The sequence below is a fragment of the Dinoponera quadriceps genome, unplaced genomic scaffold (assembly GCF_001313825.1).
Source record: "Dinoponera quadriceps isolate SergipeBrazil2010 unplaced genomic scaffold, ASM131382v1 scaffold405, whole genome shotgun sequence".
Classification (NCBI taxonomy): domain Eukaryota; kingdom Metazoa; phylum Arthropoda; class Insecta; order Hymenoptera; family Formicidae; genus Dinoponera; species Dinoponera quadriceps.
Genome location: NW_014554754.1, coordinates 2,682,403 through 2,697,451, shown reverse-complemented (window position 1 = coordinate 2,697,451; position 15,049 = coordinate 2,682,403). Strand labels below are relative to the sequence as shown.

The 15,049-nt window shown below is 33.3% G+C and overlaps 3 protein-coding genes across 10 annotated transcripts in view; 2 read left to right on the top strand and 1 right to left on the bottom strand.

Moving 5' to 3' along the window:
- Positions 1-293: 293 nt before the first annotated feature.
- LOC106741381 (exodeoxyribonuclease-like) lies at positions 294-4,311 on the bottom strand. Of its 6 annotated transcripts, none has more exons than XM_014613322.1 (8): positions 4,229-4,311; positions 2,308-2,369; positions 1,748-2,065; positions 1,532-1,658; positions 1,324-1,467; positions 1,001-1,144; positions 702-882; positions 294-515 (listed from the first exon to the last, which is right to left on the bottom strand). In XM_014613322.1, the coding sequence occupies exons 2-8, from the start codon at positions 2,335-2,337 to the stop codon at positions 398-400; spliced, it is 1,062 nt and encodes a 353-aa protein (XP_014468808.1). In that variant the 5' UTR covers positions 2,338-2,369; positions 4,229-4,311; the 3' UTR covers positions 294-397. The 6 variants fall into 6 exon arrangements, with proteins under 6 accessions (XP_014468808.1, XP_014468807.1, XP_014468810.1 ...); XM_014613321.1 differs by lacking the exon at positions 4,229-4,311 and adding an exon at positions 3,826-3,898; XM_014613324.1 differs by lacking the exon at positions 4,229-4,311 and adding an exon at positions 3,811-3,829.
- Positions 4,312-4,371: 60 nt separating this feature from the next.
- On the top strand, positions 4,372-8,899 carry LOC106741383 (ras-related C3 botulinum toxin substrate 1). Of its 2 annotated transcripts, none has more exons than XM_014613325.1 (4): positions 4,372-4,458; positions 5,053-5,178; positions 5,692-6,028; positions 6,123-8,899. In XM_014613325.1, exons 2-4 carry the CDS (start codon positions 5,063-5,065, stop codon positions 6,255-6,257), a joined length of 588 nt encoding a protein of 195 aa, XP_014468811.1. In that variant the 5' UTR covers positions 4,372-4,458; positions 5,053-5,062; the 3' UTR covers positions 6,258-8,899. The 2 variants fall into 2 exon arrangements, with proteins under 2 accessions (XP_014468811.1, XP_014468812.1); XM_014613326.1 differs by lacking the exon at positions 4,372-4,458 and adding an exon at positions 4,469-4,734.
- A 2,227-nt stretch (positions 8,900-11,126) lies between these two features.
- Positions 11,127-15,049, top strand: part of LOC106741511 (ER membrane protein complex subunit 1) — an 8,148-nt gene continuing 4,225 nt past the window's right edge. Inside the window, exons 1-7 of one of the 2 annotated variants that reach the window (XM_014613622.1) lie at positions 11,127-11,732; positions 11,877-11,992; positions 12,354-12,537; positions 13,171-13,326; positions 13,413-13,749; positions 13,843-14,146; positions 14,633-14,653. In XM_014613622.1, the coding sequence (XP_014469108.1) occupies positions 11,590-11,732; positions 11,877-11,992; positions 12,354-12,537; positions 13,171-13,326; positions 13,413-13,749; positions 13,843-14,146; positions 14,633-14,653 (1,261 nt within the window). In that variant the 5' untranslated portion in view covers positions 11,127-11,589. The remainder of the gene's footprint in view (positions 11,733-11,876; positions 11,993-12,353; positions 12,538-13,170; positions 13,327-13,412; positions 13,750-13,842; positions 14,147-14,632; positions 14,654-15,049) is intronic. The other variant, XM_014613623.1, reaches the window with a different exon arrangement.

Here is a 15,049-nt window from a genome sequence, read left to right as displayed (position 1 = left end):
ATATGAGATTAAGTAATTTTTACATATTTATATGAATATAATGGTCACTTCTGCCCACAGGACACGGCAAGAAGCAACGTGGCAGCCATTGAACTTTATGATGACCTTGTAGATCCAGATACAAAATAAAGGCCTAGAACAAAACTGATGAAAATTTTAACGAAATATTTATTATATTATAAAAAGTGAAATCAATTTTCTTACTAAGTTTATCTTACCTGATTAAAATTAAATTACAGATGTATTTGTACTTACACAGTAATAAGGAATATCAAGGAATTCAAATACATACACACGATAAAAAAAATGTAATTGTATGCATATTAATGCTTCCACTCATTTGCAAGAAGACAGTTTTCACACTGTGACGTTTCCATGACACAAAACACAATATTTATTATAAATTAGCGTAAAGTATTACAGGGCAATGGTCACTGCCATAAACCTGCTTCCTTATGATGTTATCGCACACTTTATTCTTGACCCGTTCTGACACCAAGAAATAATCGAGTCGCCTGTATATGACAAAAATTTTGTATAAATAATATGAACCATTTCTCTAACGCACCATTATATTTTTAATATAAAGTCCGTGAGAATAAACTCATCATAATTGCAAAACTACAAATCGAATATTACGTGAAAGTTTAGCTCCAGCTTTTATTTATGCTCCATATGATTTTAATAAAAACAACACTTACCATCCAACATCTTTATTGCGTGCATTAGAAAGATACGACCAGAATGTATACGCGCCTTCCATATCGGGATACAATGCTCTGAATGTGTCAACAAATCCACCGGCCAAAAAATCGGTCATACCATCTCGCTCTTCTTTGGTAAATCCGGCGTTTTTGGTGTTCGTTTTTGGATTTTTCAAATCTAGAAAAAAATAATTGCTAATTTATCTTTTTTATTCTATAATGATCGTTATTACCTTATCTGAACAATATATATATAATCTGGAAATATGAAGTTAAACTCGACATGATAATAATACCTATTTCTTGATGAGCCACATTCATATCACCGCATATAATAACGGGTTTCTTTTGATCCAAATCGTCAATGTGTTTTTTAAATATTTTATTCCATTCCAGTCGTTTTGGCAGTGTTACTAGCTTCTGTCCGGCATTTGGTACATCTGTAATATTTTATTACTATATTAGCCTCTTAGAAGTAAATTCGTGTCTACGTTATATAAACACATTGGATTCTGGAATATATCGAACTTTCCAAACTACAGAAATAAACATTTTAGATATTACACAATAGTATAAATGTAATATATTATTTTATGTTACTTATTGATATATAACTTACAAACATTGACCATGAAAAATTCTGGAAATTCAGCAGTAATTATTCTACCCTCACTGTCAAAGTCAGAATTGCTTAAACCATACTTAACAGAAATTGGCTTTTCCTTGCAGAACAATGCAACTCCGCAGTAACCTGACTTCTTACCTATTGAGAAATATCTATTAACGACATTATTCATACAATATGGATTTTTTTAAGTATATCTTACTGTCAAGAAAATAATGATGATATCCTGATAATTTGACATCATCCGGCAATTTATCCTTGTCACATTTTGTCTCTTGCAGAGCTACTATATCTGCGTCCTCTCTGACGATGTAATTTATACCATTTTTCTAAAAAAAGAACATGTATTATTGCTCAAATATCGATATAAATGAAATTATTACAAATTTGATGTTTCTGTTAAGAAAAATTCACATACTTTAATAACGGCTCTGATCCCGGAAACATTCCAGGTGCAAATTTTCAAGTTATATTTTTTCCCTTCCTTATTCGACTTCATACATTCAAAATCTATTTCGTCCAAATTTGTATCGGTTTTATTTTGCATCTGTTTAGGTTCATCCTTTGCTTTCTTTGTAGCAACTGACTTGGTTTCGCTGTTTGCTTTTTTGGACTCCTTTGGTTCAGTTTTTGCTTTCTTCGGTGCAGGTTCACCACTTGCATCATTTTCTCGCTTCTTTCTTGAAGTTTCTTTTACATCTGTCTTCTTTTCAGATTTAGCTTTAGAGGAATCAGCCTAATTTAAAGAAAAATTAATAAAAATAACTTTTTCACAAGCTACATAATAATATTAACACTTTACATAAATACTACTATTAAACAAAATTAAAGAAAAAAATTTAGTAACATTATAGTCTTTTATATATTTTGTATGCAGAAGAATTCATGTTTCTTAATGTATCTGTGACACAAACAATAACAATTATTGTTATACTTCAATATATAAAATCAAATATTCTACAATAATATATTCATTACCTTCGTTTTTGCAGTACGCTTTGGTGGCATATTAAGACGTTGTTCTTTGTGAAAAGTAGATGCTGCAAAAATACATAAATATAAATATTTCAGCAGACACAATAATTAACAAATTGTAGTTATTACTAGATAATTTCATAATTCATAAAAATTGGAAAAATTTAATTGTTATTCTAATTCTTAAACATAAAATAAAGAAATATAGAATGTATGTAGTGATTAAACATATAAGTACTCAACTTGATTAAAAAATCTTTATAAACGTCATATATAATACTCCTAATTTATGATTTTTATGCATATAAAGAACAATTTTCTTTCATGGTTCACATTCAATTGATAATTACATAGCCTAATAGTATTTGATCGCATTTATTGATATTTGGTTTCTTAACTTACAAATCCACTCTCTTCAACAAACTATGAGTAAACAATATTAGCTCACTATTTTGCGATACAAATTGCGATATTTCTTTCACAAATCCGAATAATTCTATATTCACATACGTGACTACAAGGAACTGGATTAGGTGGTCAATGGAGTTTTGTCTATGCACGTTAACTGCGACTTTAAATTTAGTGCCATTTATTCGCGGACATAACGGTTACAACACTTCATTTTGGTGAGTTTCACAACGTGTTCGATATCCAATAGAAAGATACATCACGTAGGGAGAAACATCTTGGCAGCTAAAGCAACTGAACTACATATTAATACTGGAATATGCGCAAGCATGACGAAAGGAAGAAAATCATTCGATCCGTTTGATGATGTAAATGCTTCGAAACAACGGATGGACCAATCGCAGTCTGTCTTTGAGCGTTCCGAATCGTTTGCAGCTTCAAGTGGATTCAAGATGATGTACTAATACCATCTTGGATGTGTTCAGAAATATTCGATGGGTACAATAGCGTTTATTAATTATGCTCTATTTTGATTGGTCAACTAAATACTATTCTACCCGTCAAGTACGATTTCTGAACGCAGCCTTAACTCGCGGTGATAATTCAAAAGCCAAAACAAGTAAAATTTAATTTTTTTATACTAAACTATGTTGCATTTCTTGTTACACATGATTCCTTATATCAATTATAAAATTATTATTTTACAATTTAATAATATAATAAACGATTTTAATAAAGTCCAAAAATCTGTTTAGCAAGATCTCTTCTAAGCTATCCATATATTTACTTCTCTTTTTGAAAAACACACACAGGCGCGTGCTATTTATCTGTTTATTACAAAGAACAAAAAGACCCAATTCGTCTAACTGAATAGACATCAAATACGAATGTATCAACAAAAAGTCATGTCTTTATTACAGCGATCGAAAAAATTTGACTGAACAAAGCACCCACGTTAATCCTCCATCCTTATGCATTTTTGTTTATTCAATGATACTTATCCGATATTATCTTTAATTTTCTGCAGTTTTCCTCGAAATTATTGTAACAAACATTTCACACAACACGTAAAATTAATCACACATTAAAATATATAACCTCACGAATTGTAACCTTAAAATCTGATGAAAACTGTCACTCGATTCCGGCAATGACGGCTGCAAACACGAGTCAAAACGCCGGCTGCTACGCGGCACCAACCAATCAGCATCGCGGAAAAGAGGCTTCGACATTTCGAGATATCCGATACAATCGATACATATTCGAGTTCGAGCGACGTGCCTTTTTTATAAATGGAAATGGCATTTAACGCGCGATAAACTTATTAAGGAAATAATTAATATGTTCATTTATACGTCATCGTTAGTCTGGGGAGGTAAGTAAGCGTAAAACGTGAGTGACGTGAAATTGTACTCGCAAAAAAAAAGAAATGGCAACCGCCCGTAATCACGTCGTATCGCACGAGCGATTGTCATTTTCTCGAAAGGGAGAGCTCTCGACGGAGTATCGCATTTACCCGTGCAAAGCCTCGTATGATATCGCACGCCGGAAGTTAGATGTGGTGATTGCCGAACATCTGTCACCAAGCGAATACTAGCTCCGTTCCGAAAACCGCGATACTGTCATGGCACCCGTTCTCTTAATTTTTTGAGGGGTGCACACACACACACACACACACGCACGAATTCGCATCGTGTTGCGTACGGTGATTTTTGTATAGGACGAACCATCATCCGCGTAGACTCGGTGAGTGTGATTTTCATCGCCAGGCCGGCGGTGAATTCTTGTTTACTTGTTACACGTATGCGCCAAGTATGGTGCTCTTCTAGGACAAGCCCTTCGGCGAAAACCTTTTATTTCGCTGAAACAACGTTAATAGCGAACTCGGCGGATATCGTGCCAGTATGAATTCGCGAAAGTGAACGGTTTCTCCGGATCCGTGGGTGTTTGTGCGAATGTTACGGGCAGTTGTGTGATAAAAATTACAAGGATGATCTTTTTCACGGTGGTGTTTTGGGGAAAGTGAGATTCGTTGTATGGTTAAGTCAAGGACTTGTGTATCTCCCTGATGAATATCGCGTGCTCGATCGATATAAATATAAACTTAAAACAGATTTGCACGAAATATATATACTTGTCGTTTGTCTTTGTAATTTGTACTTGTATTAATCCACTTACGAGTGTCACTTGGAGTTAAGATTGTTTATATATTACTTTTTTATTCTGCTTATAAAGTCAATATAATGTTGTTGAAAAGGATACTTCGAGAGTAAACAAAAATATAGATAATATCATCATTGATTGTTAATAGTGACACTGATTGTGTGTCTCTTTTTTTAGATAATAAATCATGAGCTCAGGTAGACCGATAAAATGTGTAGTAGTAGGAGATGGAACTGTAGGAAAAACTTGCATGTTAATATCATACACAACAGATAGTTTTCCTGGAGAATATGTACCTACTGTGTAAGTATACATGTCATTATGCATATATTTTTACAATATCTTTACAAATTATACAATATTTGCTTTTTGTAAAAGAATTTTCTATTTTTATAGTCCATATATGTTAAAGGTATAGCTTGTGGCAAGATTTATATCCTTAGTTTGTTTCTTAGACCAATCAAATTGAGCGGCTAATAATAGTATCGGAGTATGAGATGCCTGACTGCTGTGTACAGGAAGTAATTCATTTTAACTCATCTTTTTATATTCTTCCTGTTCTTTATATCCCCACAATTCTATTTTTACTTAGCTTTATACATTAGCAAATGTCAATTAGTTTACATTATTTTACAATCAAACTAAGAATGTCATGATGAAAACGAGCAGTCAGTACCATCGTATTTTTTATATTCCTGATATTTTAAACAAAACATATAACGAATAATATCCATTAGACGAGTAAAAAATAAGAAAAAAAAAGAGAGAATAGAAACGCAAAAAGAAAAATATGGAATATGTGTGATATTTCTTCAGGTTTGACAACTATTCTGCGCCCATGGTCGTTGATGGAATTCCGGTCAGCCTAGGATTATGGGACACAGCAGGACAAGAAGACTATGACAGACTTCGTCCGCTCTCTTATCCTCAGACAGACGTATTTCTCATTTGCTTCTCAGTAACGAGTCCTTCATCATTTGAAAATGTGACCAGTAAATGGTATCCTGAGATAAAACACCACTGCCCAGACGCACCAATGATACTCGTCGGAACTAAAATAGACTTACGAGATGATCGCGAAACGCTTACTGCCTTAGCCGAGCAAGGCCTTAGCGCCATTAAGCGTGAACAGGGACAAAAACTGGCAAATAAGGTCCGTGGAAAACCGTGTCTCTCCTTCCAATTCTCATACATCGAAATTACTTACTAATTATCGAACATAACGAATATTACAACACGCGTTACAGATTCGCGCGGTTAAGTACATGGAGTGCTCCGCTCTCACGCAACGCGGGCTTAAGCAGGTATTTGACGAAGCGGTTCGCGCCGTTCTGAGACCCGAGCCGCAGAAACGTCGGCAAAGAAGATGCATTATGTTATAAACGACGGGAGGAATTGAGGGGAATCAGCTTAGGTAAACACATATATAAAGCAACAGATCAAAATGGACTTGATCACTCGAACGCGAAGAGGAAATATGGATGTTTTAAAGAGAAAATAATAGCGCGTGCATTTTAACGAATTATTCTGGCAGCTATAGAATATACCGCATTACAGAAAGAGTACAATTTATAACTTCCTGGTCTCTCAGTGCGAGTCGTGATGCCGAATCGCGACTGGAAAGTTTAGACAACGAGAAAGTAAGAAAATAGAATAACTGTTTAACAGCATTTGCAGGAGGGAATTCGCTGCAAGCTTGCAAATGTCTTTCCTTAAACTTGTATTTACGGACATATTGCATGAAGGTGAAGAGGAAACTGCGACCACACACGGTAACGCGCGGTCGATACTGTAGTAGAAAATCGCTCATGACAACTTTCTTTTATATCTTATGAGACTTTGTTGAATTTGATGTCGCAGTCCTGCAAATTAATGATAATACAGTATAAATGTGCTGTGATGACTAAAAGCATTAAGTACCCAAAGCTTTACTTATCAGGGCTGCCAGATTTTCGACTTTTTACATTTATGGTATAGTAAGAGCATTGATTTTAGTACATACAACGCGATAGCTACTATACAATCATACTGAAAAGTTTTACACATGTAAAACAACATTATAGAACTTTAAACATACAGTGCCATAGCAACGAAAAATCAAATAAATGTCACAAGCACATTTATAATCAATCAGTTCTAGACAATATATGTGTACATTTTTACGAAAAATTATTCCGAGGGAATTATACGTGTGGGAATTGAAGAAAATGTTTTATATAAATACGAAAAATTGTGAGGTGTATAATGTTTTTACTTTGTACACAAAAGTAGTTTTGTCACAAAAGTATGTTTGTCATTTTCCATCCTCAAAGTCATTTAAGATTATTATTTCTTTTATATTTTCGATAAAATCTGTATGATACATGCATACAGGATACTGCCATAAAATAATGTAACACAACAATGTCATAGTATTCCTCGTATTGCTAGAAACAAATCGTGAGAATTGAACACGAGTCAAATTTAATAATGATACATCGGATACTTTATTGTCTAGAATTGCGATATTCTTTTCGTGCAGTGAAAAGAATAATAATATGCTATGCTTATATATCAGTATTTATTTTATTCTCATGAATCTCTGAGAGGGAAATTTTTTTTTTTTTTTTTTACGATTTTACTGAAACCCTTGATCATATTTATAACGAATGTATTATTATTTTTGTTTGTGCTTGTAACAATTGCGATATTGTACAAGTTGTTGCATTGGTGCAATTTTACTTTTGACATTATTCGATTTTTTTTTTATATAAACCGAGCATCCTTTGCAAAAGTAATAATCAAATCATATGTATATCAGTTGAATAATGACACGAAATGCCAGTGGCAAATAATATACAGTAATGCAAAGTCCACCTAAAAAAAAATTGAAATATAACAAATATAGCACAATGTATTTTCCTAAATACTACAATATATTTCACACTCTTCCATTTATTTGTATGAGAATTATTTACATATAAAAATTACACAACAAATACTATATAGTATGATAATTTAGAAGAATAGATCAGTATCTTGTACAAATAAGTGATCTATTGCTATAAAGCTGCTCATATCATTGTCTCTAATTCATTATCTTATTAACCAATTAATTGTAATTGCGACTGTACTTTTCTATTTCGATTCAGCTAAAGAAAAAAAGAAAGATCAGGTTTTATTGCCATAGATATTATGTGCTTTCTAAGGACTCAATAGTAAGGTAGTGTGATGATAAATGGATATTATCCCCTATTCTTGTGATCATGCTATTTTTTTATATTCAAAAGCTTAGGATAAAAGGAAGATAGGACCTTTGTGCCATATTATTTTCATTTGTGGAACACAGATATTAAATGCAATACTCTTTATACTCAAGAAATAAATTCCCGGATAATTTTTAAATTTACGAAATCGAAAAACTTTTTGCGTTATAATGGCTAAGAATTAGCAGCTGTTGAAGGGTGTAATTCTCTGTTTTATTAAAAAGAAAGGATAATTGTAGAAAGATAGAAAGCATAGACTCTTCTTTCATAATATACGTCATTAACTAATCAATTGGTTGACAAAGAGACGAGTCCTACAATTACTTAGAAATATTCGGCGATTAAAATTATCACTTTGACCGTTGTAGTGTTAAAGCTCTGTAAGAAACGGGCGNACACACACACACACACACACACACACACACACACACACACACACACAGACGAGGTATATTACCGCTTATTAGCTGTACATAATGTAGCATAGAAGCATATTCTAAATTTCAGTCGAGCCTATGTCTTACCAAGACAATTTTGGGTTTTCCCTACTTCTTACATTTTTTTTTATACGTGCGCCAATAAGTCTTATCATGGGATAAACCGATTGAAATCATTAAAATATAGGCGAACAAACAAATGTAATAATATCTGTGCATTGTTCGAGATTTAATGTGTTTGAAATAGAACACAATTAGTCCGATAATTTGATGTAATTTATCTCATAATATTTAATACTTTTACCTTCATAAGCTTACAGTTCACGTAAAAATATTCCCTAAATTAATAACGTACATTTTTTAAATGATTGATTAAATTCAAATCTTTCCTGTTTTTTTCATTGCAACCTAAGATATTTTAAATTTTTCACATATAAATGTATACTTACATGTGTATAATAATGTATTAGTTATGCACAATAATATATTGCAATTATGTATTTTAAAAAGTAACATTATGCATATATATATATCGAGCATCTTTTGTAAGTAGTGCATTTACTTTACAAATTTTAGGTACTTATCACATGTTAGCGCTTTTATGTTTGATATTGCCAATCTGCGAATCTGCAAATAGTGTCGCACTTTAACAGCAGTATTCGATAATTTTTATTCAGTCTGATCTCATGTAGTTTTTGTACATGGCACTTAACATTATATTTCTCTTAGTTTCCGGTCACTCAGGTGTAAACTAAAATTAGTTGAAAAATGTATAACACACGACTAATAACAATAACATTTTACTAACAGGAATTGATTGACATTGGTATATAGTGTGTGTATTATCTCTATCTTTCTTAACAATGACCTCTATAATTTGTATGTGTAACAATATATAATGTAATTTAAATTACACTACTTACAACTTCTGCATTTATATAATGGAGATCGTAAGATGCGAATTACTTTGTAATCTTTCCTCTCTTTTAATAAGATTATTGAGGGATGCTGTAAACCAAAGTTATGTATTACAATTTAAGATAACATCTACATTTTTTATTATGAACTATTGCACATAAGTATACAAAGAATGAATGTACGAAATGTAAAAATATTCTAGTCACCATAAATCTGCTTCTAACGTTTATTTGTGTACGTGAATAATGCTCTAAAATTGCGTATAAACATAAGGTATAATCCTTAAATGGAGCAGTTTAAACGTGTGAATGAGTGAAAAAAAGAAATGAAAATAAAAAGAAAAAGGGATATGAAAGTAAAGATGCAACTTAATATTGTCAATTTAGATAGAATGCAAGACAACCAAACGATGGGAATAGAAGTTCTGTAGAAATTACAAATGTATGTATATGTACTAGAATGTAACGTTAATTATGTGTAATTTATAAACATTCGTCTCTATTTTCATAAAACTTCCATAAAATTTATTATTTATGGATTGAAGAGGCAGCTCAAGAGGGCATATTATCATTTCTGCGAATATGTTAAATCTATGTGTTCGAAGGTTTTATAAAAATAAAGTACTTCTTCTAAAATTACTTTATAATTGAAAAAAGGAAAATGCTGTTTTTTACAAAAAAAGAAAAATGTATAACAGATGTATCTCTAATGTTTAATGCGCTCTTTTGCTGTCGACGTGGTAGCAAAACAGTAAGAAATAGTGGCCTCGAAATTAAAGATTTGATTATCCCATTTTCTTATTAAAAAGTTACAATTAACAATAATAACTACAATGTGAGTAACATGACTACATAAACGCATATTCTATATGGCACTAGGAAGCATTTATTTTTTATTTATATGTATTTTGAAAACAACTTTTTCAAATAAACAATACAATAAAATAACTGCAAAATGGTGTAGTTTATAATATTAATAATTACCTGTATATCTATTCTTTAAGAGGTCTTCGACAAACTGCTTTCTCCTTGATTCTTTTAGAATCAACATGTTTCTTTTATTATGCAACGTTAAAACAATTCTGCTTCTGTGTTAATTTAAAAGCGAAATATGGATGTGAATATGAGAAGCACAGAGAAACCTTCATTTATTAATTCATTAACGACATTAAGATTCTTGCTAGCATGCCTACACTTGCTGACATCCTTAATTCACTCATATTATCTACAGCTTTTCGCGATAAGGAGAGACTTTAATGCATTTCCTGATGGAAATATTGCGTTGAAAACTTTTACTGAAATTCTCTCTCAATTGGCCCCACTTCACTATCATTCCGTCAATGTACACAGTTTTCAGTTAAATTCGGTAAATTTCAACGGTATACTTCAATGTTTCTTATATTCGAACATTGGTTTACTATGAATTTGATAAACAATAAGATGAAAGTTACTGAAGAATTACTGAAATATATAATGATAAATATTCTAAAATCATAATTCTCATCATGAAATTCAATATAATGCTGTGAAGCATAAAATGAAAATTAAAGTATAATTCTGAAAAGTAATAAGAGAGTCTTTGAAATATCAGATATCACGAGGTTTATTGAAAATAAACTGAAAACTACATATATTAATAAAACGGGGTCAATTGGGGAGAGAGTGTTTCAGCAAAACATTCTCATCAGGATATCCAGTTCGTTTAGACCGAATGCTGCAACGCAATGGTTCCTGAAGCAATCGATATCTGCAAATCATCTTGACCGGCCGCCGGGAGGGCACTCGAGTTGTCGTGAGCCGCTCCTGGATCAGTCACATGTTAGACGAAGACTCAGTTCGTCCGCATGCCACCTGGTCTGTCTGTCTGTCTCTATCTATCCTTACCCACTCCACACGTCACAGGAAGGGTAGAAGGGCGACCGTGAAGGGAGAGGGAAGGAATGATGCACGTATCACCGTGATATAGCGTATCGGCGGTGTTCAGCGACCGCGCTGTGTGTCGTATACACGAGGTGGTGTATAAGGTGCAAAGCGTGCGGTGTAAAGACTGCCGCGTAGGCAGCAGGCGAGGTGCGTTGCGATATTCCGCTGGTTATCGCGGCGGTCATCATCGCCATGGCCCGGTTTGCGTGGACCTTCCGAGGTAACGTCAGTCGGCTTCTCACCGATGTACAGATCCTGCAGTGTCTCATCGTGCTAGTTAGTTTCTTCAATCTCTCTCTGTGCCTGTACGAAGATCAAGTCGGCAAATTCGATTGGTAAATAACGCCCGCCGGGGCAACCTCTAAATAATGCAGAGTCCCACGCGTCCGCTTATTAGCGGTGCTCCGGGAGATTTGTGTATACGCAATATTCAAACAGGCGGACTGATCTTGTAATCGTTTCGTGGATTATCGTTTCAGGAGGCAGAATTATGTCGGCAGGATTAAATTCGCTAGTTTCGACACGGTGTCCACGGCGAAGAAGATCATCGTCGCCACCGAGGAAAACGTTATCGCCGCGCTTAATCTGAAGTCTGGTCAGTGGGATTGTTTTACGACTTTTCTTTCGATACTCCGTACACGTTGCTCGTCGTTTTCCACTCGTGGGAGATACACCACATCCTATTCCTGGCTTTTCTTTTCTTAGTTCTTTAGTTTTCGCGCTTCCTTTTTCTTACCTATCGTTACATTATTCGTTATATTATTTCGTATTATTATATTCGTTACATTATTGATAAACCATAGATCAATGTTACAACTGTGGAACATATTATTTTATATATAGATATATATGTATGTGTAAAATGTTGACTCTCTCTTTAATCGATAATTTATTGGTCAGATATAGATATGTCATATATCAAAAATGTTTACATAAATTAATATTATGTACAACAGGTCAAATATTATGGCGGCGAGTATTAGAGAAAGGTTACAGTGGCCATATCAGGACACTGGGAGGTGTTGCGGATGGAGATCTTATATCTGTAAGCGGAGGCGTTCCAGCCATTGTTCGTGCCTGGGATCTGGCAACTGGGCATATACTTAACGAATGGCCAATAGCTGAACCAAATACTGACAGGTTTGTGCAGAATAAAAAGTTATTATTGTAACAATACCGCTCTGTATTCTACTTGTAGAATAATATTAACGGGAAACCTGCAAATACTACTTTCTTCTAAATCTTTAATAATGATATGATTCTGTTGAGTAAAAAAAAATATATATAATATATTACTCAAAAAAGAAAGAAGCAAGATACAGTCTACACTTCCTAAAGCTTTCAAAGCTAAAACATAAAAGATAAATGTAACAATTGCCTGAAGATAAAACATAACCCATTGCTTTTACAGACTTGAGTCTCCGTTTATGTCGTTTTCTACATTGGGCTTATATTCTACTGAAAGGTTTCATTTACTTTTATTCAAAGCACGATTAATAATATGTCTGTACACTTAATGCTGTACACCCGTACACTAATTCATGTTGTTACAAATTGTTGTTTAATCTAATGCTCCAGATTTTTATTAATATAATTATCAACATTATGTTAAGTAATACATATATATATGCATAGAAACTCATAATCTATTATTTTTCCTTTTATAGAAAATTGAAATTTTATGATATTGACTATAAAATTGTGAAAGTTGTGTTTTAATCGAATTTGTTTCTGAAGCACAGATATTGACAAATGCAGTTTTTCATTTTCCAGAATAAAGGATGTAAAATGGCACATCAAAGATGGAACATTGCATCATATACTACCTATTTATAACAGCGGAGTTGAAGTAACATCTTATGATAGCAAGACTGGGGAAAAATTGAAGACTCGAAGAGTCTCTGCACCATTCATAAGTCAAGAGACAGAGTAAGCTCTGATTTAGATTATTTCCTTTACTCTTTCCTGTCGATCTCATAGTATTGCTTAAAATTGTTCTATCCTGATTTATCTAGGTGTGTTCTAGCAGCTCCATATTTGGCATGTTTGAAAGGCGACAGTTCTTTAGCTATCGTATTGTTAGTGCATTTATTCGACACCAATGCACAGCCACAATCAGTTACAATAAATACAATATTCGGGGCTGGCGCGCAAGGACCGTACAAACTAGAATCTGTACTCGGAGAAGAGCCTGTAATTTCCATTAATGCTGATAACGACCAAAGAAAGCGGATATTGGTTATTGGAGAACTCCCAATTCCTATACAGAGAGATATAGCTGGTGATGCAACGCTTCATGTTGTTTCTGTCGATAAGGAGAAAATACTTTTGGAAACAACGTATAAGAATGGAGTAAATACTAAAGCACATATACATTTCCATTTATTTACAAAGAAATTGATCGACACAAACACTAACTGCAAATTATTCCTATTTTATTTGCAGAGGATAGAAATAATGGCTACAAATCTCTTGTCCTCCGCACCACTACCTGACTTATCGACCACCTTCGCTCATGCTTCTATACAGTCTCCAGCCATAATGGCATCGGTTTGTCCGCATCAGACGAAAGGAGTAATGTGCCGTCACTTGTTATCCTCGCAAGATCATAGTGTTGCACTGTTGCAACACAACAAAGTGGTATGGACAAGGGAAGAAGCACTTGCCAGTATTGTGGCCGTTGAAATCATAGAATTGCCTATGTCCGATGGGGATCAAGCTATTGAGACGGAATTTGATCAGAAAGAGAGTGAGTAAAATAACTTGTATTACCGTATGCATAAAAATGCAATATAATATTAATCAAACGAAAGACATACCTCTTTATCTTTCCTTCGTTTTTGGTGAAATGTAACATTTTACATGCAATTTATGTAACAAACACACGTAATACGAACCGTATTTTTCATGAATGAGTAAAATGGTATAGAGAAAATAAGATAACGCGTGTATGATTAAGTATATATAACATTAATGTTGTCGTAACATTGTCTACTGTGTAAAATTCTATTTATGTTTTAAGAAGATATTACTGTTACAGTTTTTACTTTCTCTTACTTAAGTATTGAGTTTTGTTAGATATTATTTAAAAAGGGAGACATTGTGGGAAGCTTGCTGTTTTAATTAATAACACTTTTGAAAAACGACATTGTTCACTGACAATTCACAATTTCCAATAACAATCTATCTGTTAAATTATATTAATTAACTTTCTTTTGTGAATGGCTGCTGGCAGGTATTGATGTAGACAGTTCATGTAAGTAGTGGAGCAGGAAAGCTGATTTTAATGCAGTATTTTGTCTTATTGCTACTTACAAATCTACATTTGCATGGTTTAATTTTATGTAAAAATCCCCCTCGAGATATTAAGAGTTGTAGGATGTACATATATCATATGTGTGCGATTATTTAGTATATACCTCTCGTAAAGTCTTACAAAAATATATTATATTACTATCTGCATGATACTGCAAGAAATAAGATATCCAAGCTGAATATTTATCACTATTCAGTTCAAATGTAACGAAGCATCTCAGGAATAACGATGTAATGATCTCGTCGATATGTGAGAGCAAGCTATGTAAAGTGCATGAAAAGTTTTACATAACATTTAAACATGTTGTGTACATACATGTGTATATATATATATATA